Here is a 24,575-nt window from a genome sequence, read left to right on the forward strand (position 1 = left end):
ATGGCACATCCGGGAACGCTTTTGTCAGGCGCTTGTTACTTGGTAATATTGGGTGGTGCTTTTGTAGGCTGTTTATGTATGTTTGGGGGGGCATTAGAATTATAATCATCGGCCTGCTTACGTCCACTGCAGTGCAAAGGCCTCTCCCATACTTCTCCAACTACCCCGGTCATGCGCTAATTGTCGCTATGTTGTCCCTGCAAGCTTCTTAATCTCATCCGCCCACCTAACTTTCTGATGCCCTCTGCTACGCTTCCCTTCCCTTGGAATCCAGTCCGTAACCCTTAATGACCATCGGTTATCATCGCTCCTCATTACATGTCCTGCCCATGCCCATTTCTTTTTCTTGATTTCAGCTAAGATGTCATTACCTCGCGTTTGTTCCCTCACCCAATCTGCTCTTATCCCTTAACGTTACACACATCATTCTTCTTTCCATAGCTCGTTGCGTCGTCCTCAATTTAAGTAGAACCCTTTTCGTTAGCCTCCAGGTTTCTGCACCGTACGTGAGTACTGGTAAGACACGGCTGTTATACACTTTGCTCTTGAGGGATAATGGCAACCTGCTGTTCATGGTCTGGGAATACCTGCCAAACGCAGCCTAGCCCATTCTTATTCTTCTGGTTATTTCAGTCTCATGATCCGGATCCGTGGTCACTGCCTGCCCTAAGTAAATGTATTCCCTTACCACTTCCAGTGCCTCGCTACCTATCGTAAACTGCTGTTCCCTTTCGAGACTGTTAAACATTACTTTAGTTTTCTGCAGATTAATTTTTAGACTCACCCTTCTGCTTTGTCTCTCCAGGTCAGTGAGCATGCATTGCAATTGGTCCCCTGAGTTACTAAGCAAGGCAATATCATCAGCGAATCGCAAGCTACCAAGGACATCATCATCATCAGCCCGGTTACGCCCATATTATATTCATATTATACTTCCTTATGGATAGAATTGAACATGCTCTCAGGAACAGAGGAAGCCTAAAAGCCGTGAAGAAGAAACTAGGAATAGGCAAGAATCAGATGTACGCGGTAAGAGACAAAGTCGGCAATATAATTAGTAATATGGATGAGATAGCTCAAGTGGCTTAGGGCGTTAGAATATTTGTTATTGTAGCAAGTAGGTGACGCCCCCTCGGACATAATCTTGGTTCACCCGCCAAGCTCGGCGGCCTGCTATAGCTCGGCAGGCAACAGTGGTCACCCGCACCACAATAAACACCGACGAGCACGGCAGCTCGCCGGTCAGTAATCTTTCAGCACCACCACGCTGAGAAGCCCTCCCTTGTTCACGACCCGGGGTGGATTGTGACACTGGCGACGAGGATGGGATCCTCGTGACTCTGGCGAAGAAGCTGGCGACGAGTACCTACGGAGCGTCCCACGCCGCCGCGAGCGGCGAAACACCGCCCCCCGTTGCTGTCGCCATGCCGCTGTACGGAAGGCTCGAGCCGTTCGAGGGAGATGGGTCCGCCTGGCAAATTTACGAGGAGCAAGTCCACGTGTTCTTCCGGGCAAACGACACACCCGAGGCCAAACAGCGGGACATTTTCCTAGCCAGCTGCGGGACCCGCGTCTTCAGCCTCTTGCTCGACCTTCTGAAGCCAGCCACGCCGCACGTTAAGACGCTGGGTGAGCTGCTTGCCATACTGCGCTCGCATTTTAACCCAGCACCGTCCACACTCATGGAGCGTTTCCGCTTCAACAACCGGAGCCGCCGGGAAGGAGAGACCCTCGGACAATTCGTTGCTGCGCTACGAGGGTTAGCGAGTGCCTGCGCCTTCGGGGACCAACTGGACTCGCTGCTCCGGGACCGTTTCGTCTGCGGAATCAACAACCCCGCCATGCAGACGCGACTCCTGGAGCTTCCCGACCCGTCGCTGGACGACGCCGTGAAGGCAGCGCTGGCAATGGAAGCTGCCGCCAAGGACGCCGGCGAGATTTCCCGTGCGACTGGCTCACCGTCGGTGGAAGCGGCGGTCAACAAGTTCGCGACAAAGGGCAGTACCTGCGGTCGCTGTGGTGGTGCCCACTCCCCTTCACAGTGCCAGTTCTCTCAAGCACAATGCTTTACGTGCGGGAAAACTGGGCACCTGGCACGTGTATGCCGAAGTGGGAGGACGAACAGCAAGCAGCAGCCTGATTCAAGCCCAGGTACAACACAAGCCCGCGGCAAGGGTAGCCGTCGCAAGGGTACGCGGCGGAGGCATGCGGCAGCAAGCTCAAGTTCTTCCGCGGCCAGGCTCCACGTCGTGGCCGAGGACCCGCCGATTTTCGACATGTGGCACACAGGCTTTGTACCGTCGTCTGTGCCGCCATACATGCTGACCGTCGAAATCTGCGGGCACCCCATTTCCATGGAGCTGGACACGGGGGCCAGCGTGTCTGTAATGGCCGGGAAGCTCTTCAAGCGGACTTTTCCCGGCGTGTCCGTCGAGGCTTCGGGCGTGATGCTGCGCAGCTCATCCGGGCAACTCTCCCAGGTCCAGGGTCAGGCACAGGTCAGCGTTCGTTTTGGCGACAGGGAAGCAACCCTTCCCCTTTACTTAACGAAGGGGTCGTCGCCGACGCTGCTGGGCCGAAACTGGATTCATGTACTGGGCATTCGTCTGCCAGAGTACCCGGAAGCCAGCTTGCATGTGATGCAGAGCTGCCAAATCTGCCAGGTGCATCAGCGAGCCTCGCGTAATGTGGAAAGCACCCCCTGGCCGTTCCCACAGAGACCCTGGTCCCGCCTACATGTGGATTTTGGGGGCTGTGGCGGTGGTGGCGGAGCAGCCTCCCTGCGCTTGGAGGACCTGCAGAGCCAGCTCGAGGAACAGAGGGAGCTGGCATCGGCACGGCTGTTGGAGCTAGAGCAGCTCCAGCTTGTCCACAAGGAGGCCCTGAAGACGGTGGAGCGGCTGCGGATAGAGCTGCGGTCGCTGCCCAAGGGCCTGGTGGTGAGCACGGCAGAGTACAAGGGCCTGCAGAGCCAGTTCTCCGTGCTGTACAACGAGAGCATGCAACTCAAGACTCAGCTGGACGAGTGTCGCTCCTTGCTGTCGACAGCCAAAAACTCACACCTTCGCCACATTGAGCAGATGGAAAGCGAGGAGCTCGTTGTCCAGAAGAAGCTTCGCTCGGAGGTCATTCGCCTCGAGGACAACATCGTGCAGATTCGTCGAGAGTACGAGAATCTACGCACTGAGTTTGAGGCGTCGTCGGTGTCCAGCGAGCAGGCTCAGCCAATCAACCGGGAGATGCGGCACATTATAACGAGCCTGCAGAGCCGCAACAGGCAGCTCAAGAGCGAGGTCTCCCGCAGCAAGCGCAAGCTGCACAAGGCTCAATCAGAGACGCAGAAGCAGAAGCTGGCTGCTGACCAAGGGTGCCGTCCCGGGCATTTGCCAGAGCCGGGAGCTCCAGTTGTCGCCAGGAACTTCCGTCCTGGCCCACCCTGGTCTGCCGGACAGGTGGTGTCTCCTGCCAGCGCCTCATCGCTGCTTGTCCGCATGCCAGATGGGGCCATGTGGCACAGACACGCCCACCATGTCAGACCTCGCCTCGGGACCTGGCCAGCACCCTCGACTGCCACTGAGTTCCAGCCCGCAGGAGGACTAGCGGCAGCACCAGTCGCTTCTAGCGGAGTACCACCTACCTCGGAGGCGGCAACCGTAGCCAGTGGTGCGGCACCCGTTGGACCGGTGTCTAGCTCGGCACCACTCACGAGGCCGACCACTACGGACCCTCCGGATGGAGCGAGGCTGGCCCAGGCAGCACCCGGCGTTGCCACACCCGACCCGTCGACACCGGTGCCCAGGCGGAGTACTCGACGGCGGAGGCCACCAGACCGTTACTCGCCTGGGTAGCAGGCACTGTCGACCCAGCAAGGGTAGAGGCAGAGCCTCATAGTGTGAACTTGGACATTTGTTTGAACTTGGACGTTTGTTTTTTATTTTAACAAACAAGCTGGGGGTGAGGGGTTGTAGCAAGTAGGTGACGCCCCCTCGGACATAATCTTGGTTCACCCGCCAAGCTCGGCGGCCTGCTATAGCTCGGCAGGCAACAGTGGTCACCCGCACCACAATAAACACCGACGAGCACGGCAGCTCGCCGGTCAGTAATCTTTCAGCACCACCACGCTGAGAAGCCCTCCCTTGTTCACGACCCGGGGTGGATCGTGACAGTTATAAAGGCTGGTAGTCTGTCACATTCTCGTGTGGGCTGTTTCTTAGTTTATTGCGACTGTCTCTCCAATCTTGACGCGACATCATAAGCTCTGTCGATAGTAACTTGTGGATAGCTGCGTTCTGGTAGCGTCTTTTTTTAAGGTTATCTAGGTGGTGGATATAATCGCTGTCTTCGCTGCAGACTCTTCATATTCGTTTCGCTTGTCCGACAAAAATTTCTTGCTTTGAGTGTCGCCGATGGTGAATGTTGTAGTCTAAACATTGCTGGCTGTCCGTAGGCTTCCGGTAGAGGGTCGTTCTCAGTTTTCTGTTTTCTATGTAGACCGTCGTGTCGAGGAAGTTAATTTGACGAGGAGACTGGTGAGCAGTAAATTTATTACTGGGATGAAAGCGATTGCAGTGGCTGCTAAAGTCGGGTAATGCGCTTACACTAATGTTAAGGTGCACGCAAAAGTCAGCCAACATCATTCCCCCGTAATAAAAGTATGTTGTCGCCCCAAGTGCAAAACCTGCAGCCACCTTCCAAGTGACATTAAATTTAAAAGCACAACAAACAGTTATACACACGAAGTGAAAACTAGCTTTAGTTGTACAAGTTCGGATGTGATTTATATGCTTGAATGTTTATTCTGTAAGAAACAATATATCGGTCAAACGGGACAATCAGTAAACGTCAGATTAAACGTATACATCGCACTGACTGAGCTAAAAAGCTTCCCAAAGGCGTCGCCGAGCATTTCAACCAACCAGCTCATAACATTGATGAACTCAAACTCTACAACTCACAGTCAAATTTCCGTTCTGAGCGAGAAAGACGGTACAGAGAATCATACCTTGTTCATAATTTCAAGACATTGCGAACCAATAGGTGTTAGCGTTTCAAAGGGAGCTTTAGAATCCATCCGCTATGCTAAATTTCAAGCTATAGGCAAGAAAACTTAGTTTTGTTGCTTAGCGGTTTTCTCCCTCCCTTTGTTTTTTCTTTTATTTATATCTTTATTCCATTTGAGTAATTTCTATAAAAAAATTTCACGAGGATCGTTTTCTACAGCTCCTTTTATTATCTTGTTCAGAGACATGATAGCCCACGACCTCCAGCGAAGCAGGTAATAGGGGAGTGCTGTGCACACGGCCGTGTCACTGACCTTGTGCACAGCACACCTTTTTTCTCAATTGGACACCCGCGCCGCCAACACACGTTCGGTCGTTGACGCACTTACCCGCCCTACCCCCTCTCCCCATAGAACAACCCCACCTATATATAGTGGCTGGAGAAAAGCATATGTTGCCTTGAAAAAGACAAGCCCACTTGTCGATATGTTGGCTCCCGCTTTTACCTTGTTCTCGTTTTGCTCATCATCTTTAATTTCTATCTTCCGCCTTTCCGAATAATACTACTAGTTCTTTACGTCATCACAACATCAATCAAACAATCGTGAGCACATCAATTAAGCAATTGTGACCCGTATCCGCTCCAAAATCAGCTAAGAACTTCAAAGACCGAGCACGCGACTTCTGTTGGATGTGGTGGCATCCAGTGCTCCTAATGAACGGCAGGCCGTATAACTACACCTCATTTCCTAACCACCAGGAAGCCTTCAACAAGCGAGTGTACACGCTGTTGGCAATTCGATTGCTTGCCATGAAAAAAAGACAAAGTAACCTAGAGAAGACATTTCTGGCAGCAGAGATACCAGCTGTCGACCAGGTACTGTACGAGACACCATGACATCCTCACTGACATAAGCTAAGCCCCGTTATGGAGTGTCCTTATCGTCCACGATAGAATGTGTAAGCGTGACTGAACGAGAACATAGAAAGAACGTACGTCCTCGTTCAGTCGCGCTTACACATTCTATCATAGATTCAAGCCAACTAGCCCGTCAAGGGTTTTAACCAGGTCCTTAAGAAAATATTTCAGTCAACTGCTAGATTAGCCGCACCGTGTCTCACTTCCACCGATAGACTGTCATTATGCATGTTAGGGAGATATCATTCGTCTCTCCAGGGGAGGCGAGAAAACGTAATTTGTCTCGAAGACGACGAATAAAGGAGACAGTGTCGCCATATTGTCTTCCGCCCTCTTTGCTCTAATACACATGTCCACAAGAAAGGGGAAAGTTGCAGACCACTCCTGAAATTCAGTAGACAAAACACCGCTCACTGAGCTGCCATGTGCACTTTTGTGTACAATGGAACAGATGCGACTGAGTCTGTGGTGCGCGGAAAATACTTCTCCCATTGTGTTCTTCTGTTTCATTGTTCGAAGAAGGGCACTGTGCACGTCAGTGGGTAATGCTTTCAGCCGGTCGTCCTTGTACTTCAGCAGTGTGCTACTTTTGGTTGGATGGCACATACTTAGTGCATACTTTTTCTACTATCCCGCTGTCCAGACCCTCAAGACTGGCCAGCAGAAGCCATGGACGGTTGCCCAGAAGCCGGAGAATAAGCACAAGAACCGATACGCTGACCTTCTGCCGTGTGAGTACTGCATGGGATGCACCGCTCACCAAACCGCCTGTCAGCAGCTACGGTTGCATTACTTTAGCGTTGACCTTATTTTCGGCGAACTAAGAGTGACTCTTTATACAGTGCTACGAAAAACAGAAGCATGTTCAGACCATTGCGAACAGACTGTAGCTAGCAATATTTTTTCAAGGTGTTCTGCTCTGAGGCTTCATCACTTAAGAAAAGAAACTGTTTCAATGCTTTCTAAGAGAAACAAACTAATAAGTTTGCCGAAATGTGCTGCCCTAAAGAAAAAGACTTACGCTTTGTTCACTGACACGATGACATCCTAACTGTTCACTGAGCTCGCGAAATAATCTACACGTTATTAATTCCACCGCGATATTAGGCACCATAAGCCAAAGATTTGAGTCGCTTTTCGAACAATCATAAACAGAAGATCATTGTTAGAAATTCCAAGTTTTAATCTATAGTTGTAAAATGCCCTGTGTATTCTACTTACTTTAAGTCTTACCATATAGTTCTGTCTACGAGTTTGACAAGTCATTGCCATACTGGCATTGCAACCTGGTTTCAGCGTCCATTCAGTGGCTGCAAAAGCCCCGATTTGCTTCAAAAAATAATTTGCAGACAAGACGCGATGTGCGTGACACAAACAAGTTATGGTGTGGGTTCCGATTTGTCTGTGCATCTTGGTACTTCAGTGTGTGAATGGATTAAAAGTAAAAGTAAATGCCTTCCGAACTGTAGCTTTGCTGCGTGAGTTTTTTTTTTTTTTTAATGCGTAGGATATAATGGAGTAGGATCCAGGATATGTCCAGGTCAAATTGGCTACTCGAGAGGCGATCTACAATTAGCGATGGGCTGTAACGCGCAATAATTTGCAGGCGTTATGCTACCACGTTCTCACTTCGAGTCTTTTTCTGCCGTGGGATTATAGACCAGAAGCTATTACTCTCTTGAACCTGTAAGAGCAATAATCTCGGCCGCCTATGTAGGCGCAGCTGACGCCATTGCGATGGCGAGCGAATACTGGCTGCATGCAAACCGCAAGCAAACAGGCCTAACAGTACTGCTATTCTTGTTTCTTGCTTTCCGCCGGTTCCTGATGTCATCTGCGAAAGACAATTGCCCATTACAAGCGCTACAAATACTACTCTACAACCGGAATTCAAATCGAGTGCACCGCTTTCAAAGTTGTTGCCATGCCGCACGTTACAAGGCTGATTTTCTTTGCCGTAAAGAAGTTGGCACTGCATGAATTGTTGTGAACGCGAGAGAGAAGGGTACAGGATTGTCATATTGCAAAATGGCGTTTGTATTGTGACACTTATTGACACTTATTGAACAAAAGTAACAAAACAGCAAGGAAACAAAGTCCAAAGTAACACACTCCAAAAAAGAAAGTCCAAAGTTCAGCTACATGAAGTCCCAAAATTCGTTAGCGCTGGTAGAACGGCTTAAGTCGCACAACATGCACTATTTCAGGTCGTGAGCGGCGCCGCTGTGATGCCGAAATGCCGTCTGGCACATCGTTATAGTCGAGTGCGCCTATGCGTCGGATGACCTTGTAGGGTCCGAAATCGCGGTGTAAACGCTTTCAAGTCCTCGTCGGCGTATCGGCGTCCAAATCGAGACAGGGTCGCCAGGCTCATATTCCACGTATCGTCATCGAAGACTGTAGTGCCGGCTATCGGTCTTCTGCTGATTCTTGATGCGCAGGCTGGCAAACTGTCGGGCTTCTTCGGAGCGCTGGCGACGTCGATATATTCTTCATCGGTGACCTGCGGCACCATGGCGTCGACAGTCGTCGAGTTCCTTCCGTAAAACAGCTTGAAGGGCGTGATTTGTGTTGTTTCTTGTGGACCGCCTTGTTGTAAGCAAAGGTTATGTACTGAAGGACGGCATCCCACGTCTTGTATTCGACGTCGACGTTGATTGCTAACATATCGACAAGCGTCTTGTTCAGTCATTCCGTTAGGCAATTCCTCTGCGGGCAGTTGTCCTCCGATGACTTGTCTGGTTATACTGCAGCATGGCTTGCGTAAGCTCACCTGCGAAAGCAGTCCCTCTGTGATAATTGAGGACTTCTGGGGCACCATGTCGCTGCAGGATGTTGTTGACGAAAAAATTATGCAGATCCCTCGCACTGTGGGAATCGACGTAAGCGAAGCTTTCCGTGCTGGATGCTTTGATTGACGATAATTAGCGGTGAGGTTGACAACTAACGCTTAATTTCTTCGACGTTTAGGCTAAGACGAGAGTGGTGAGTTGATTTGGCAGTGGTGACCACGCTGCTTGGCGCTCAACTAAAGGTTACGGCTTGTTCTTACTACAGATCGATCGCTGTTTCTGCTGGAGCTGCATTCCGACGTTATGGAAAAAAGCGGTCTTCGCCACGTGCATCGCCGTGGTCAGCGAAAGCACGGAAGACGTAGCTTTTGGACTGGCTACCAGGAGGCGTGGTGCCTATCATCAGCTCCAGGGAATATCTCGGCATCTTGCGATACCGCTTTTGCTATAAGAACAGACTACCAGCCACCCGTCTTTTCACTTGGCAGTGGTGACCACGCTGCTTGGCGCTCAACTAAAGGTTACGGCTTGTTCTTACGACAGGTCACAGTTTCTGCTGGAGCCGCATTCCGACGTTTTGGAAAAAAGCGGTCTTCGTCACGTGCATCGCCGTGGTCAGCGAAAGCACGGAAGACGTAGCTTTTGGACTGGCTACCACCAGGAGGCGTGGTGCCTATCATCAGCTCTAGGGAATATCTCGGCATCTTGCGATACCGCTTTTGCTATAAAAGCAGACTACCAGCCACCCGTCCTTTCACTTGGCAGTGGTGACCACGCTGCTTGGCGCTCAACCAAAGGTTACGGCTTGTTCTTACTACAGATCGCCGTTTCTGCTGGAGCTGCATTCCGACGTTATGGAAAAAAGCGGTCTTCGCCACGTGCATCGCCGTGGTCAGCGAAAGCACGGAAGACGTAGCTTTTGGACTGGCTGCCACCAGGAGGCGTGCTGCCTATCACCAACTCCAGGGAATATATCTCGGCATCTTGCGATACCGCTTTTGCTATAAGAGCAGACTACCGGCCACCCGTCCTTTCACTTGGCAGTGGTGACCACACTGCTTGGCGCTCAACTAAAGGTTACGGCTTGTTCTTACGACAGATCGCAGTTTCTGCTGGAGCCGCATTCCGACGTTTTCGAAAAAAGCGGTCTTCGTCACGTGCATCGCCGTGGTCAGCGAAAGCACGGAAGACGTAGCTTTTGGACTGGCTACCACCAGGAGGCGTGGTGCCTATCATCAGCTCTAGGGAATATCTCGGCATCTTGCGATACCGCTTTTGCTATAAAAGCAGACTACCAGCCACCCGTCCTTTGACTTGGCAGTGGTGACCACGCTGCTTGGCGCTCAACCAAAGGTTACGGCTTGTTCTTACTACAGATCGCCGTTTCTGCTGGAGCTGCATTCCGACGTTATGGAAAAAAGCGGTCTTCGCCACGTGCATCGCCGTGGTCAGCGAAAGCACGGAAGACGTAGCTTTTGGACTGGCTGCCACCAGGAGGCGTGCTGCCTATCACCAACTCCAGGGAATATATCTCGGCATCTTGCGATACCGCTTTTGCTATAAGAGCAGACTACCGGCCACCCGTCCTTTCACTTGGCAGTGGTGACCACGCTGCTTGGCGCTCAACTAAAGCTTACTGCTTGTTCTTACTACAGGTTAGTGCCCATTGTACATATACATTTGCATTTATATTCATACAGTGTCGTCGCCACTGCCAAGTTTGAGTGTGCATTTGCTTGTTTCGCGCATAAATTACTGTATATTAGGATTGCCGATATGGCTAATGAACTCGCAAAGCTGAAGGAAGAGATAAGAGCTGAATTGCTCAAAGAAATTAAACAAGAATTCAAAGCCTTCAAAGATGCATCAGAACGTGACCATAGGAACGAGATCCGGGAGGTGCGCAATGAGCAACGCCAAATGAGTAAGAGTATTAACTTTTTGCATGAGTCAATCCAGGAAATGAGACAAAAGCTTGATTCTGAGGTCTCGAAGAATTCAAGTCAGGCAAAGGCAAATGACGAACTGCGCGCTAAATGTGCTGCTCTGGAAAAAAAAGCAGGTGAACTTGAAAGGCGACTCACGCATTCGGAGCAGTACTCACGAAACGCTAATATGGAAATACAGGGCATTGTAAAGAAAGAAAATGAGGACCTTTGTACTATTTTGTCTGATATAGGCACTGCAATCCATGAGTCAATCAGTTCATCTGACGTTGAGTGTTGTCACCGTGTTCCAACACGCAACCCGGATAAAACAAGCATTGTCGTTCAGTTTAAATCTAGAGCTAAACGTGACGCCACCTTGAAAAAAAGCAAATAAGACAATAATCAAACAGAGACCTACAATTGGAATCTACATGACCTGTTTACGTGAACGAACGTTTGTGCCCAGCGCTAAAGAGGCTGCTTGGCATGGCAGTGAAAAGGAAATATGAGCATAAATGAAAATCTGTGTGGACCAGCAAGGGAAAATCTATGCAAGGGAAAGTGATACATCTGATGCTGTGAAAATATCGGAAGAATGTGATCTTGCTAGGATTACGTCTGCTGTTTCTGACGTGACTGGGAACACTCACTTAAAATTGCCATTGAATATCACGATTTCACCTTACCGCATCCTTTACAATTACAATCTAACTCTAGCATTTCCGTTCTACACTTGAATGCTCGATCTGCAGTGAACAAACAAGAAATTTTTAGTAATTTTTTAAATCTGTTTTCTTTCAAGTTCGATATCATTATGCTAACCGAAACATGGTATCATGACAGCAGTGCTCTGCTGTACATTGATTGCTATGCTGATTGCGTTTTAAATCGAACTGATAGGCGAGGAGGGGGTGTAGCAATCTGTCTCGTCGGGATGGAACTGTGAAGAAGTATCAGAATTTTGTAAAACAACAAACTACTATGAAATTTTAACGCTTAAACATTACTCCGATATAATGTCGGTCGTATATCGCCCGCCAGACAGACAGACAGACAATGAACTTTTATTGAGGTCCTGAGGGACTAGCCGGTGGAGACCCGTTGGGGCCCCCGGCTCGCCGCTGGCTGCTCCCATGTCGGAATCGGGAGGCCAAGCCTCCGCTCTTTCACGGGCCCTCTGGACGGCAATGGACTGGAGCTTGAGTTGCGTGCTAGATATGGCCTCGTCCCAGTCCCGTTCGCTGGTGAGGGACGTATCCCGTAACGCAGGACACTGCCAGAGCATATGAGGTAGAGTGCTAACCTCCCCACAATCCGGGCACTGTGGGTCAATTTCTGGATAAATCCTGCTTAAGAAACCTCGCGAGGGATATGACCTCGTCTGAAGCATCCTAAGCGTGATCGATTGTGATCTGCATAGATTTGGATGTGGAGGCGGGAAGCGCCTGCGTTCCTCTTTATAATGGGAGACGATCTCGTGAAAGGTTAATAAGGGGTCCCTGTGGCCGAGCTCCTCCGGATCCAATGTAGCCCCATCGCCGTCGCGGCGCGTTAATTCTCGCGCACGGCGGTGAGCAATTTCATTGGGGTTCGGGCGGTCCGGCAGCACGTTGTCGCCCATGTGAGCTGGGAACCATATAATATAATGCACGGGGTCACAATTAGTTCTGGACTTGTTTTTCAGAATCGCCTCCACCTGTCTCGCAACCATTCCCGAAGCGAAAGCCCTGACGGCCGCGCGTGAGTCAGTGTAGATATACGGCCTTTTTGAATCCTGCATCGCCAGCGCCACCGCCACCTGTTCTGCCACGTCGGCAGTCACAGCGCCTACCGAGGCCGCAGATAGGAGCTCGCCCTTTTCGCTGACCGCCGTGACCGTGAATTTACCGGAGCGCCCATATTGAGCTGCGTCCACGAAGGCTTCCATGCCGACCGTTTTCTTCAATATCGCCCTGGCACGAGCTGCTCGCCTGCCCGCATTATGTTGCGGGTGAACGTTTCTAGGGAAGGGGCTCACGACGTGGGTCTCTCTGGAGTTCTCGTCCAGCTGAACCACCTCGCTGTGACTGTAACGTGGCTGCAAGCCCGCAGCCTCCAAGAGGCGCCTACCGGCGCTGGAGCCCGAAAGCCTCGTGATCTGCGCCGCTCGTTGCGCCTCTATGAGTTCGAGGGTCGTGTTATGAACGCCGAGCTGCATTAGCCTGTCCGTGCTCGCCGTGATCGGAATACCCAGTACCTTCTTGACGCTTTTCCGCATCAACGTATCAAGCTTGTCCCTTTCAGTCTTTGTCCACTGCAGGGCCGAGACCACATAGTTGATGTGGCTCATAAGAAAAGCGTGATGCACCCTAAGTAGGTTGTCCTCGCCTAGGCCCCCCTTCTTATTGGAGACTCTCATGATTAATCGGAGAATATTCTCGGTTTTGGCGGTCAGATGCGCAATGGTTTTGGCATTACAGCCCCTGGCATCAAGCAACAATCCTAGAACTCTAATCGAATTCACCCTGGGGATCTTCTGGCCGTCCCGCGTGTATACATCTATGGGGATTTGCTCGAGCGGCACGAGCCCCCGAACCCCCTGCCTTGCCGGTCTGTATAACATGAGCTCTGACTTCGTCGGGGAGAGTTGGAGACCCGTGCCCTCCAGGAAGGACTGGGTCACGTCCAAGGCCTCCTGGAGCGCCTGTTCCACGGCCGCCTCCGAGCCTCCCGGACACCAGATCGTAATGTCATCGGCGTACAGCGCGTGTCCCACGTTTGGCACGGCGGCCAGCCGCTTCGAGAGTCCGTGCATTGCAATGTTAAATAGGACGGGGGAGATCACCGCCCCTTGTGGCGTGCCTCTGTTTCCTAGAGGGAATGGTTCTGATTTGGTCTGCCCCACCTTGACGACCGCCGTCCTGCCCCTCAGGAAGGACTCCACAAACGCGAAAAATCTACCTCCCAAGTTCAATGCCGAAATCTCATTTAAGATGAAGTCGTGCGACACGGTGTCGAAGGCTTTGGACAAGTCTAGTGTAAGAATGCCCCTGACGTCTCTAGTCCTGTTGTCAATAACCTGTCTTTTTAGCAGTAGCATGACGTCCTGCGGGGAAAGAGATGGTCTAAACCCCACCATATTGTACGAGAACAACCCCTCCCGCTCTGTGTGTTTTGAGATCCTGTTATGTATAACGTGCTCGGCAACCTTACCTAAACATGACGTTAGCGAAATGGGCCGGAGGTTGTCCAGGATTGGGGGCTTTCCAGGCTTAGGAATCAGTACCACCGTCGCCTGCTTCCACGAGTCCGGAACACTACCGTCCTCCCATACCTTGTTGATTTCCTTTGTAATGGTGCTAATGGACCGGTCGTCCAGGTTCCTCAAAACCCGATTGGTTATGCCATCCGGCCCAGGGGCCGACCTACCATTGAGATTGTAGAGCACCTCCCTGATATCTGCCTCAGAAAACGGATCATCGAGCTTTGGGACGTCCTCCCCCACGTACTGAGGGCATTTCCGTAGTTCATCCTTTCCTACCGGAAGATACTTACTTGCCAGGTCTCGGAGAAGGGACGTATCGGAATGACCTTTCTGTTTTTGCTTATGCACAAGTCTATCTACGGAGAGTCTCTGATTACCCTTGGTCTGTTTATCATCGAGCAGGTGCTTAAGAAGGTTCCATTTTCCCCCCGTGCGCATTCGCCCGTCTGCTGCCGAGCAGGCTTCGTTCCATTGTTGCCTGTTGAGCTCCAGACAGTGTGCCTCTATGCTGCGATTAAGCTCCGCTATCTTCTTTCTCAGCCTGCGGTTTAGCTTTTGCGTTTTCAACCTCTCCAGCACAGACCTCTTGGCCTCCAGGAGATGCGCCAGGCGCGCGTCCATCCTGGGGGTCCTAAGGTCCGTGGATATTTCCTTGGTGACCCTTTCAACGTTTATCTTGACCTGCGCGAGTAGATCCTCCAGTGCACCGTACTCCGACTTATCTTCGTCCCGTATCTTTCGGAAGAGATCCCAATCAACGTACTTAAATATCCTAAGCGGTGCCGCTCTGATCCTGATTGATAACGCCACAATGTGATGGTCGCTCCCTAAATTTTCTTGCAAGTTAGTCCAGGCTGCGTCAGTGTTTCTAACAAAAGCCAGATCTGGCATCGTGTCCCTCGAGACCGAGGTGCCTATCCTCGTGGGAAAGCGGAGGTCCGCCACTAGGGTCAACGCGCAGTCTTCTGCCGTGCTCACTAAGTTCACTCCCTTCGCCGTTTGTCTATTATAACCCCAGGCCATGTGCGGGGCATTGAAGTCCCCTGCCACTATCAGAGGGCTGTCACCCGCTATGGCGACTGCCCTGCCTAGGAGTCCGCGAAAACTCTGCCTCTGATCTGTCGGAGGGCTGTACACATTGAGGACGAATATGCTCTGTTTGATCCTGCCACTAGGGATTATCTCAACCAGCTGCGCCTCCAATCTAGTGCTAGCATCAGCTCTGCCTATTGTGATATCGTGCTCCTGGAAGGAAATTGCCTTCTTAACCATAGTGATTACCCTTCTCCTACCGTCTCCCCTCGTCGAGACAACGCGGTAACCCGAGAAGGTCGCTTCCTCACAAAGGGTCTCCTGTAGGAGCAGGACATGCGGTTTGTCCGCTTGTGCATTCACAAACTGTTGTAGCGAGGCCTTGCGCCTCTTGAAGCTGGCGCAGTTCCATTGCCACACAAATAATTTGCCTGTGTTGTCCGCCATTGTGTCTCTATTTAGTTAGCATCCCCTTGAGCGCGGTGCACGTGCCCGACGCCTCGGAATCCTGATGTGCTTTCTTAACTTTACCGGCCACCTTCAGTCTGCTTACGTCAACAAGCTTAGCCTCCATTATCCCCATTCTGCGGTTTAGGGTAGCAATGGCCTCAGACTGTTTCTTGATGGTCTCGGATTGCTGCTCGATAGCTCCGGACTGTGTCTTGATCGCCTCCGCTAATCGATCGAGGAGTTCTGCAAGCGATCCTTTCGCGATGGTCGCGGCGGGCATGGAAGCCGATACGGACGCCTCCTCCATCAGCTCCACCGCAGCCTCGGTCGACTCGGGAGGGGGCGCCTTACGCTTTGCCTGCCCCAGCACTGGTTTTTGCGCTGTTGCGGGCGACGTGCTGCCATGACCGTGCTGTGCTTTACGAATCGATTCGAGGTCTGCCCTCAACTTACGCATTTCCGCCTTGAGTTGCGCGTTTGCCTGCTTTAAAGCCGCAAGACGCGGATCCTCCATCTGCTCTGGCAGTGTACCATGCGTTACCTTCTTTCCAGTCGTCGTCTCCGTGACCTTGTCCACCCAGGTAGGCCCCTCCTGGATGCGAACACTGGAGCGCGAGCGTCCCCTAGAACGGGAGCGCGCTCTGCTGACGGGGCGCCCGCTGGATCGGGAGCGCGCTCTGCTGTCGGCGTGCTCCCTGGATCGGGAGCGCCCTCTCGTTGCCGAAAGGCCCCGGGAAGGGACCGTGCCTGCCACGCTGGCATCACGTGATCCTGCAGCCACTTGCGCCTCCCGGGCGCGCCGCCGGCGCTGCCGCCTCCGACGCACAATGTACGGCACCTGGAAGCGCTGGCTGCACCTGCGGTCGGCCGTCGGGTGCGCGCCTCCACAGATGGCGCACTTTGGGTCGCACTGATGATCTTCTGGTGGGGAAACCATGCCACAACCGCGGCATTTCCTTTTGTCCTCGCCGTTAGGGCAGACGTCTGCTCTATGGCCGAGCTCTCCACACGTGTAGCAAACGTCTACTTGCCTGCGATACAGGGCGCAAGGTAACATGACTGTCCCGCAGACCACGTGATACGGCACCCTTTGTCCTTCAAAGAGCACAACGATCGTGGGGGTCTTCTTGATTCTTCGTACTTCTAATGCCTCGGGGTTTCGGTGGTTGACAATGAGCGCCTTTAGATCGGCATCGCTGATCTCGGGGTCCACCCCCCGCACCACTCCCTTGCAGGTGTCATCCGATGCCGCCACGTATGCTGCCACGTCGAAGGGCCCCTCCTTCGTGTGGATCCTCTGGATCTTGGCGTAGGCGCGCGCATTCGCTTCATGCTGCGTAGAAATAACTAGGATGTTCTGGGTGCCATTGGGGCACACCGTGTCATCCCGCACTTGCGTCGGCGCCAGGGCCGCCGCCATGGCCAGCGCCCGGGCGAGGTATATCAAATCCGACTTCTTTAAGTCCAGCCCCCCTCGAGGTCGGACGATGATCTTGAATGGCTCCCTCGGTAATCTGGGGAGCCTCGAGGCGTCCACGATACGCTTCAACGCGCTCCGTGGTGCGGCAGTGCGGCTGCCGCGTTTCTCGCCTTTTTTCTTCGCTTCGGGCCCCGGCATCCGCGGCTCGCCCGGCCCGGTCTTCTTCTTCTTTTTGCCCAGCGCTGTTACCCAGCCTGAGCACTCCGCATCCTCCGGACTAATATCCATGCCTTCAACAATCATCACGCTTGGATTGGAGGCCATAGCACCGCGTCTCGCCGCCACTCGCCGAGCGTCTCGAGCGAGCGTCTCGCCGAGCGGCCACCGCTCTGCCGTTAGGGTGAGCGCGTTAGGTTTAGCGGCGCGCCAGCGTGGTCCACCAGAAACAGCTCGGCGAAAAGTCACAAAAGCACCCACCGGTGAAAGTTCGGTGTCCTCCGGTTCCTTGCGACCAACCGCGTCGAATACTGCAATTGTGTAACGTGGCAGCCAAAAGAGCCTGCCAAAAACATTTAACAAAGCGGGAGCCGATATTCAGCCGTCCGCACTGGTCGGCTCTTCTTCCCCCATCGCCCGCCAAATGGAAATATTTTTGGCTTTCTAAATTTCTGTGATAATTTACTGGAATATGTATCTGCTAACGAATTTCGACTTGTCTGCGGGGGAGACACTAACATAAATTTTCTTGAAAATACTGCTGCTACACTGGATTTTACTAATAGACTTAGCTGTGCGGGATTTGTAAACCTAATAGCACACCAACTCGTGTTACGTTGTCCTCGTCTACATGTCTTGACATTCTTGTATGAGAAAAAGTTGTTCAGAGTCAAATGTGTTTACTATACAAGATATAACTGATAGAAATATGAATCTTTTTAAACGCACAGTTTGCAATTATGACTGGTCTTTCCTATACGAACCCGCCGTGGTTGCTCAGTGGCTATGGTGTTGGGCTGCTGAGCACGAGGTCGCGGGACCGAATCCCGGCCACGGCGGCCGCATTTCGATGGGGGCGAAATGCGAAAACACCCGTGTACTTAGATTTAGGTGCACGTTAAAGAACCCCAGGTGGTCGAAATTTCCGGAGTCCTCCACTACGGCGAGCCTCATAATCAAAGTGGTTTTGGCACGTAAAACCCCATAATTTAATTTAATTTTCCTATACGAAATAAGTGATTTAAATGTCGCGTATTCCAAGTTTATGCCAGCGTTTATACAAATCTACAGCGCACATTTTTTTTTTCAAAAAGATTAAGCAATCCAAAAAAATAAAGCCCTGGATTACACAGGAACTTCTTAAAATGATAAAACACAAAGATAAACTGTACCATAGATTTCTTACAACACGCTCGCCCGAAGCGGTCACACTGTTTAAAAAGCAAAGAAACAAACTAAATACGGAACTTAGACGCGCTAAGAATGCTTGTCATGAGCATCTCTTTGCAAACGCCACTGGTAAACATCCTGAAACCTTGTGGAGCATTATCAATAAGGTTCTTGGCCGCGAAAAGCATGCTGCCTCACCAGACAAGATAATCTGTAATAACAATGAAATTTCAGGTTTAGCACTCGCAAACCATTTCAATAAGTACTTTGCAAGTATAACGTGCCACAGCAAACTCGGCTTGATACGTCATCGTTTTTTTTCGTTTCTAACAGCCTATTTTTCGATCCCGCTAGTGAATTTGAGGTATTTAGCACTATCATGAACCTTAAAAATAGTAAAGCTCTTGACATTGATGATATCCACATAAAACCTATCAAATATGTTGTAGAATACATCACTCCCGCTTTAACGCATATTTTTGACCTAGCTTTACAGTCTGGGGTGTTTCCAGAAACAATGGAAATGAGTACGGTAACTGTACTTTTTAAAGGGGGCAACAGAAACGACGTGTCAAATTACAGACCCATCTCAATTATTCCAGTATTTTCCAAAAGATTAGAAAAGATTACTTTTTCTCGCTTATCAAACTTTTTCGACAGACAAAACATTCTATCTATTGCTCTGTTCGGCTTTCGTAAAGGTAGGTCAACAGAAACTGCTTTGCTCACACTCAAGAAACATGTACTAAAAACAGAAAGAAATCTGTTCACATTGGCACTATTCATTGATTTCAGTAAGGCATTCGATTGCATAAATCATAAAATTTTGCTGTGGAAATTATCACAGAATGGGCATTAGAGGTACTCCTTTAGCGTTATTTGAGTCTTACCTTACTAATCAAAAACAATCGGTATGTATAAAACGCGAGAAGTCAAGTTTTGTTCCTTTACTAAATGGCGTCCCACAAGGGAGCGTACTAGGTCCTATGCTTTTTAACCTCTACATTAACGACATTACTAATATTGATACAACTGTAAAATTTATCGTGTATGCCGATGACACTAACCTTCTCATTTCTGGTCCGAATTCACAAGAATTAATGGAAACATGTAACTATCTACTCAATAAGCTATCTGAATGGTCAGTCGCTAATTGCCTAAAAATAAACCCTACGAAAACTAAAGTAATGTTATTTCGTGCAAAAAATAAAGTTATTACTAGTAATCAAAGCTTAGTGTGTGCTGGTAAAGAACTGCAAATTGGGGATGAACATAAAATATTAGGCGTCACTTTTTCTTCGCACCTTACTTGGGATAAACATATTGAAAATATCTGCACAAAAATGTCTGCTATTACAGGCGTTCTGTCTCGATGTCGGCGTCTTCCAACCAAAGCAAAACTGAGCATTTATTATGCCTTATTTCTTTCCCATTTAAATTACTATGGCTTAGTGTGGGTAACTACAGGAAAGACAAATATTATGAAAATCCTTTCTTTGCAAAAGAAAATGATTCGGCACATTGACAACATGGGTTATCTGGAGACAACGCGGCCAGCATTCTTAAAGCATAAAATTATAAAAATTGAATATTTCTACACGTTTCGCCTTTTAAATTCATTTTATTTCTCTCAATTACTGCCTTCAAAAATTTCCTAGTGTCTACTGCATCTTTGGCACCAAAATTCAATTCTTCCAATACAAGAAATAGTGATACATGGTATGTTCCATGGTTTCGTAATAAATATAGCCTACAGTCATTAAAACATAATCTACCACATATTTTAAATAAATATAAAGGTACATATACCTCTTCATCGAAGGAACTGCGAATGCATTTTGTAAACATGTGATTAGTGATTGTTTATCGTTCTTTCAGAGACAACTGTACGTGTTACTGATTTTGTAACCCATACACATGTATTTCTATATTCTGGTGTATCGAATGTTTTTTTCATTTTTTAGTCTGTATTATCTGCTCTCAATATTAGAGCGAATTGCATTAGTTTTGTTAGTAACCCTTACACACGTGCACCACTGCTGTTTGTCTGCGTGGTACACGGAACACACAGGGAGAGGTGTTTGCTTGAGGCGTTGTTGTGCGCCATACTTTACAACCTCTGAGAGGGTTGAGCGTTGTCAGTGCCTCACATATGGCACGTCGCATTGTGGCAGAAGTATTACACTTGAATTGGACTATGGGGCTGTACATGCCAAAACCACACTCGGCCGTAGTGACGGACTCCGGATTAATTTTGACACCGTGATGTTCTTTAACGTCTCCCTAATCTAAGTGCATGTGCGTTTTCTATTTTCCCCTGTCGAAATGCGGCTGCCACGATTGGTATAAAATCCACGACCTCTAGCAATGACGTAGCCGCAAAGCCCACTCGACGGGCACAGAAGTGTTGGTTTGACGGCCGACCGCTTCCGTAGTGTCTCCTGGACCCTTCTGTGCGCTTTAATTAATGTGGCTCTGCTTCTGCACGGCCTGCGTAAGTTGACCGTTTGACATATTTGGATGGCGTTAATTTTTCAAAAATATTAACAACGTCCTGTAGCGTAGTTTGAACTTAAGCTTATCCTGTTTCCCTGCATCCGCTGTGGTATAGTAGCAATGTTTCCTTGCCTTTCACCTCACCTCCCCCCTCTCTCGTATGGGAACTGCCTCTCCTCCGCCCACTCCTTCTTCTGCTCTTCTTCCCTATCTACAGTTCTATCTGGGACCCCTCTGGCCTGGCACGTTAGTAGAAATGGAAGCGCTGCAGTTTCTGCAATGCTTCTGAGGGGAGTCACGGATAGTTACAGCTGTCAAGCGGCTAAAGTGAGGGAGCTACAGAGGGCATTGTGCACATTCGACGCAGTGGGATGGAAACAAGTATCTCCTGTCGCCTTTCCTCTCTGACTCGCGCCTATATACACGCTCGGAACTACGCCCCCACGCGGAGTGCGCCGCAGCAGCAGCAGTGGGAAAGTCGAAGGAGGAGGTCAACAAAGCTTCGCTTTAAAATTTGGCTACTTCCGGTGCACAACCTTTGGGCAAAGCTTTCGTTTCCGCGTAGCGGCTAAGGTAGCCGCCGGCAATTACTATTTACTTGTTTCCAGACGTTGACGTTGGAAAGGGTCTCAACAAATCCATATCGATCTGCTAAAATGGCCGGCAAGGAGGTTCGATCGGCTGTACCAAACCCGCTGACCTTGTCGGCGGTGTCTCGCGTCGCTGGCATCACGGCATGTCTTGACGTAGAGAAGGACGTCGGCGGTCAGGCGCTGTCCATAGTACATGCATTCTTCCGAGCGTACGCGAAAACCCCAGGTGCTCGGCTGTCCTATCCTCTTGCAGGACGTACTGCATATATGACCGGAGGGCTGCGGGCACTACGAGAAGGTAATAAGTGCTTTTTTACGAGGACGTTGTTTCGTAAGAAAAACGAAGACAATCCGCGCCTAATTACCCTCGGGACAATGTCGGTCTTGCCTTGCAAAGTACTCAGTAAGGCTTCTGAGCTCTGGGTCCACTCGTTGCTGCTAGCCAAAGTCGTCTGCACTTGTACCTAAAACGCGTCCTCGTCTTGTTCATCTTGGGGTGGCGGGTCCACGAGAGCGCGTGATAGGCAATCAGCATCAGACTGCTTTCGCCCGGACTTGTAGATTCGAGTGATGTCATATTATTGCAGGCTCAGGCTCCATCGTGCCAGGCGTCCTGAAGGGTCCTTTAAATTTGCTAGCTGACTCAGCATGTGATGGTCGGTAACGAGTTTGAACGGCTTGCCATATAGGTAAGGGCGTAAATTTGCTGCCCAAATGATGGCCAGGGATTCCTTTTCGGTCGTAGGATTGCCTTCCGCTTTTGACAGCGACCGGCTAGCGTAAGCTATCACTCGCTCAAGTCCGTCTTTCCTCGGGACTAGGACGGCACCGAGGCCTAGGCTACTGAAGACAGTCGGGATTTCTGTATCGGCGTCCTCGTCGAAATGCGCAAGTACCGCTGGCGCCTGCATGCGTTGTTTGAGTTTTAGAAATGCGTCGTCCTGCGGCGTTTCCCACTAGAACTTGACACCACATTTAGTTATATGTGTCAGTGGCCAGAGGATACGAGAAAAGGCCTTGACAAATTGCCTGTACTAGGCACACATGCGAAGGAATCTACGCACTTCCTTCTGGGCTGCTGTCACTTTGGCACGGCAGCTGTTACTCAAATGATCATCATGATCATCATCAGCCTAGTTACGCCCACTGCAGGGCAAAGGCCTCTCCCATACTCCAACATCCCCGGTCATGCACCAATTGTGGCCATGTCATCCCTGCAAACTTCTTAATCTCATCCGCCCACCTAACTTTCTGCCGCCCCCTGCTACGCTTCCCTTCCCTTGCAATCCAGTCCGTAACCCTTAATGACTATCGGTTGTCTTCCCTCCTCATTACGTGTCGTGCCCATGCCCATTTCTTTTTCTTGATTTCAACTAAGATGTCATTAACTCGCGTGTGTTCCCTCACCCAATCTGCTCTTTTCTTATCCCTTAACGTTACACCCATCATTCTTCTTTCCATAGCTCGTTGCGTCGTCAATTTCAATTGAACCCTTTTCGTAAGCCTCTAGGTTTCTGCCCCGTAGGTGAGTACTGGTAAGACATAGCTATTATACACTTTTCTCTTGAGAGATAATGGCAACCTGCTGTTCATGATCTGGGAATACCTGCCAAACGCACCCCAGCCCATTCTTATTCTTCTGATTATTTCCGTCTCATGATCCGAATCCGCCGTCACTACCTGCCCTAAGTAGATGTGTTCCCTTACCACTTCCAGGGCCTCGCTACCTATTGTAGATTGCTGTTGTCTTCCGGGACTGTTAAAAATTACTTTAGTCTTCTGCAGATTAATTTTTAGACCCACTCTTCTGCTTTGCCTCTCCAGGTCAGTGAGCATGCATTGCAATTGGTCCCCTGAATTACTAAGTAAGGCAATATCATCAGCGAATCGCAAGTTACTAAGGTGTTCTCCATTAACTTTTATCCCCAATTCTTCCCAATCCAGGTCTCTGAATACCTCCTGTAAACACGCTGTGAATAGCATTGGAGAGATCGTATCTCCCTGCCTGATATATTATTCAAATGATATTAGTCATTACTCAAATGATATTGCGCAACAAAAAACGACATGGACGTAAGAGAAAACGACACACCAAGCGTCTTCTCTTACGTCCGTGTCGTTTTTTGTTGCGCAATATCATTCGAGTAATGGATTACCAACTTGCCCGGAGTGCTGCTCTCATTAACGACAGCTGGCTTATGCGGGTTGAAGGGGACACTACAGATTTGCTGATGACGTGGTCCAGGTAAATAGACGCTCATCTATGTTAATCGGCACTTTTGCGTCTCCAGAATGAGTCCTGATGAGTTGATGGGCGAGGCTGTCTCAAGCCGCCGATGTGATCTTCGAAATTTCTGGCGAAGACGGCGACGTCATACAGCTAAACAAGACAGGTCTGCCACTTTAGTCGTGCTAACACCGTGTCTATTACGCGCCGGAACGTTGCAAGCGCCGAGAACAGTCGGAATAGCATAACCTTGAACTCATAGAGGCCGCCTGGCGTGAATAAGGCGGTCTTTTCGCGATCCGTCTCGTCGACCTTTATTTGCCAGGAGGCGGTATTGACATCAATCGATGAGAAGCATTTAGTGTTGCAGAACCGATCCAATGCGCCGTATATCCGTGGGAGGGGGTATACGTTCTATTTCGTGATCTTGTTCAGCCGACAATAATTGATACAAAAACGCAATGGTTCCGTCCTTTTTCTTCCCCAAAACCACATGAGATCCGCATGGGCTTTTCGACGGCTCGATGATGTCATCGCGCAGCATTGCGTCGACGTGTTGCCTTATAGCTTCACGTTCTGGCGTCGAAACGTGGTAAGAGCTGTGGCGGAATGGTCGTCCGCCCGCTGTGGTTATTATGCGATGAAATGCAACTGGTGTTTGCCGAATCCCCGATTACGTCGGAAATCACTCTTTGTATCGTCGGAGAAGACTTTTGTGCTGCTGCCTCATACTCATGCGGAGACTTGATTTCTCAAGAAGTCGTGTTCGGGAACTATGGTTTTTGGGGTAGATGCGGCAGAATCCGAGACGACAAGCGCATTGCTGGTTTCCACAATTTTTTCGGTGTATGCGATCGTCGTGCCCTTGTTGATATGCTTGAACTCCTGGCTGAAGTTTGTCAGCATCACTTTCGCTTTCCTTCCATGCGTCGAGCGATCCCTTTCGCGACGCAAATTTCATGGTCGAGTAGCAGATGCTGGTCACCCTCGATGAAGCCTTCTTGGTCTGCGTGTGTTTCGCTGCCAACGGAAATGACAACGCTGCACCGAGGTGGGATGCTGACTTGGTCCACAGGTACATTCAAGGT

General features: G+C 50.1%; 1 protein-coding gene across 3 annotated transcripts in view; it reads left to right on the top strand.

Moving 5' to 3' along the window:
• The window catches only part of LOC126517808 (receptor-type tyrosine-protein phosphatase kappa-like), a 472,380-nt gene that overhangs the window by 234,366 nt on the left and 213,439 nt on the right, over window positions 1-24,575 (top strand). For all 3 annotated transcript variants that reach the window (XM_050167603.3, XM_055064334.2, XM_072285643.1), the window contains one exon: window positions 6,563-6,650. In XM_050167603.3, the coding sequence (XP_050023560.1) occupies window positions 6,563-6,650 (88 nt within the window). The remainder of the gene's footprint in view (window positions 1-6,562; window positions 6,651-24,575) is intronic.

The sequence above is a fragment of the Dermacentor andersoni genome, chromosome 11 (assembly GCF_023375885.2).
Source record: "Dermacentor andersoni chromosome 11, qqDerAnde1_hic_scaffold, whole genome shotgun sequence".
In the NCBI taxonomy this organism is placed as follows: domain Eukaryota; kingdom Metazoa; phylum Arthropoda; class Arachnida; order Ixodida; family Ixodidae; genus Dermacentor; species Dermacentor andersoni.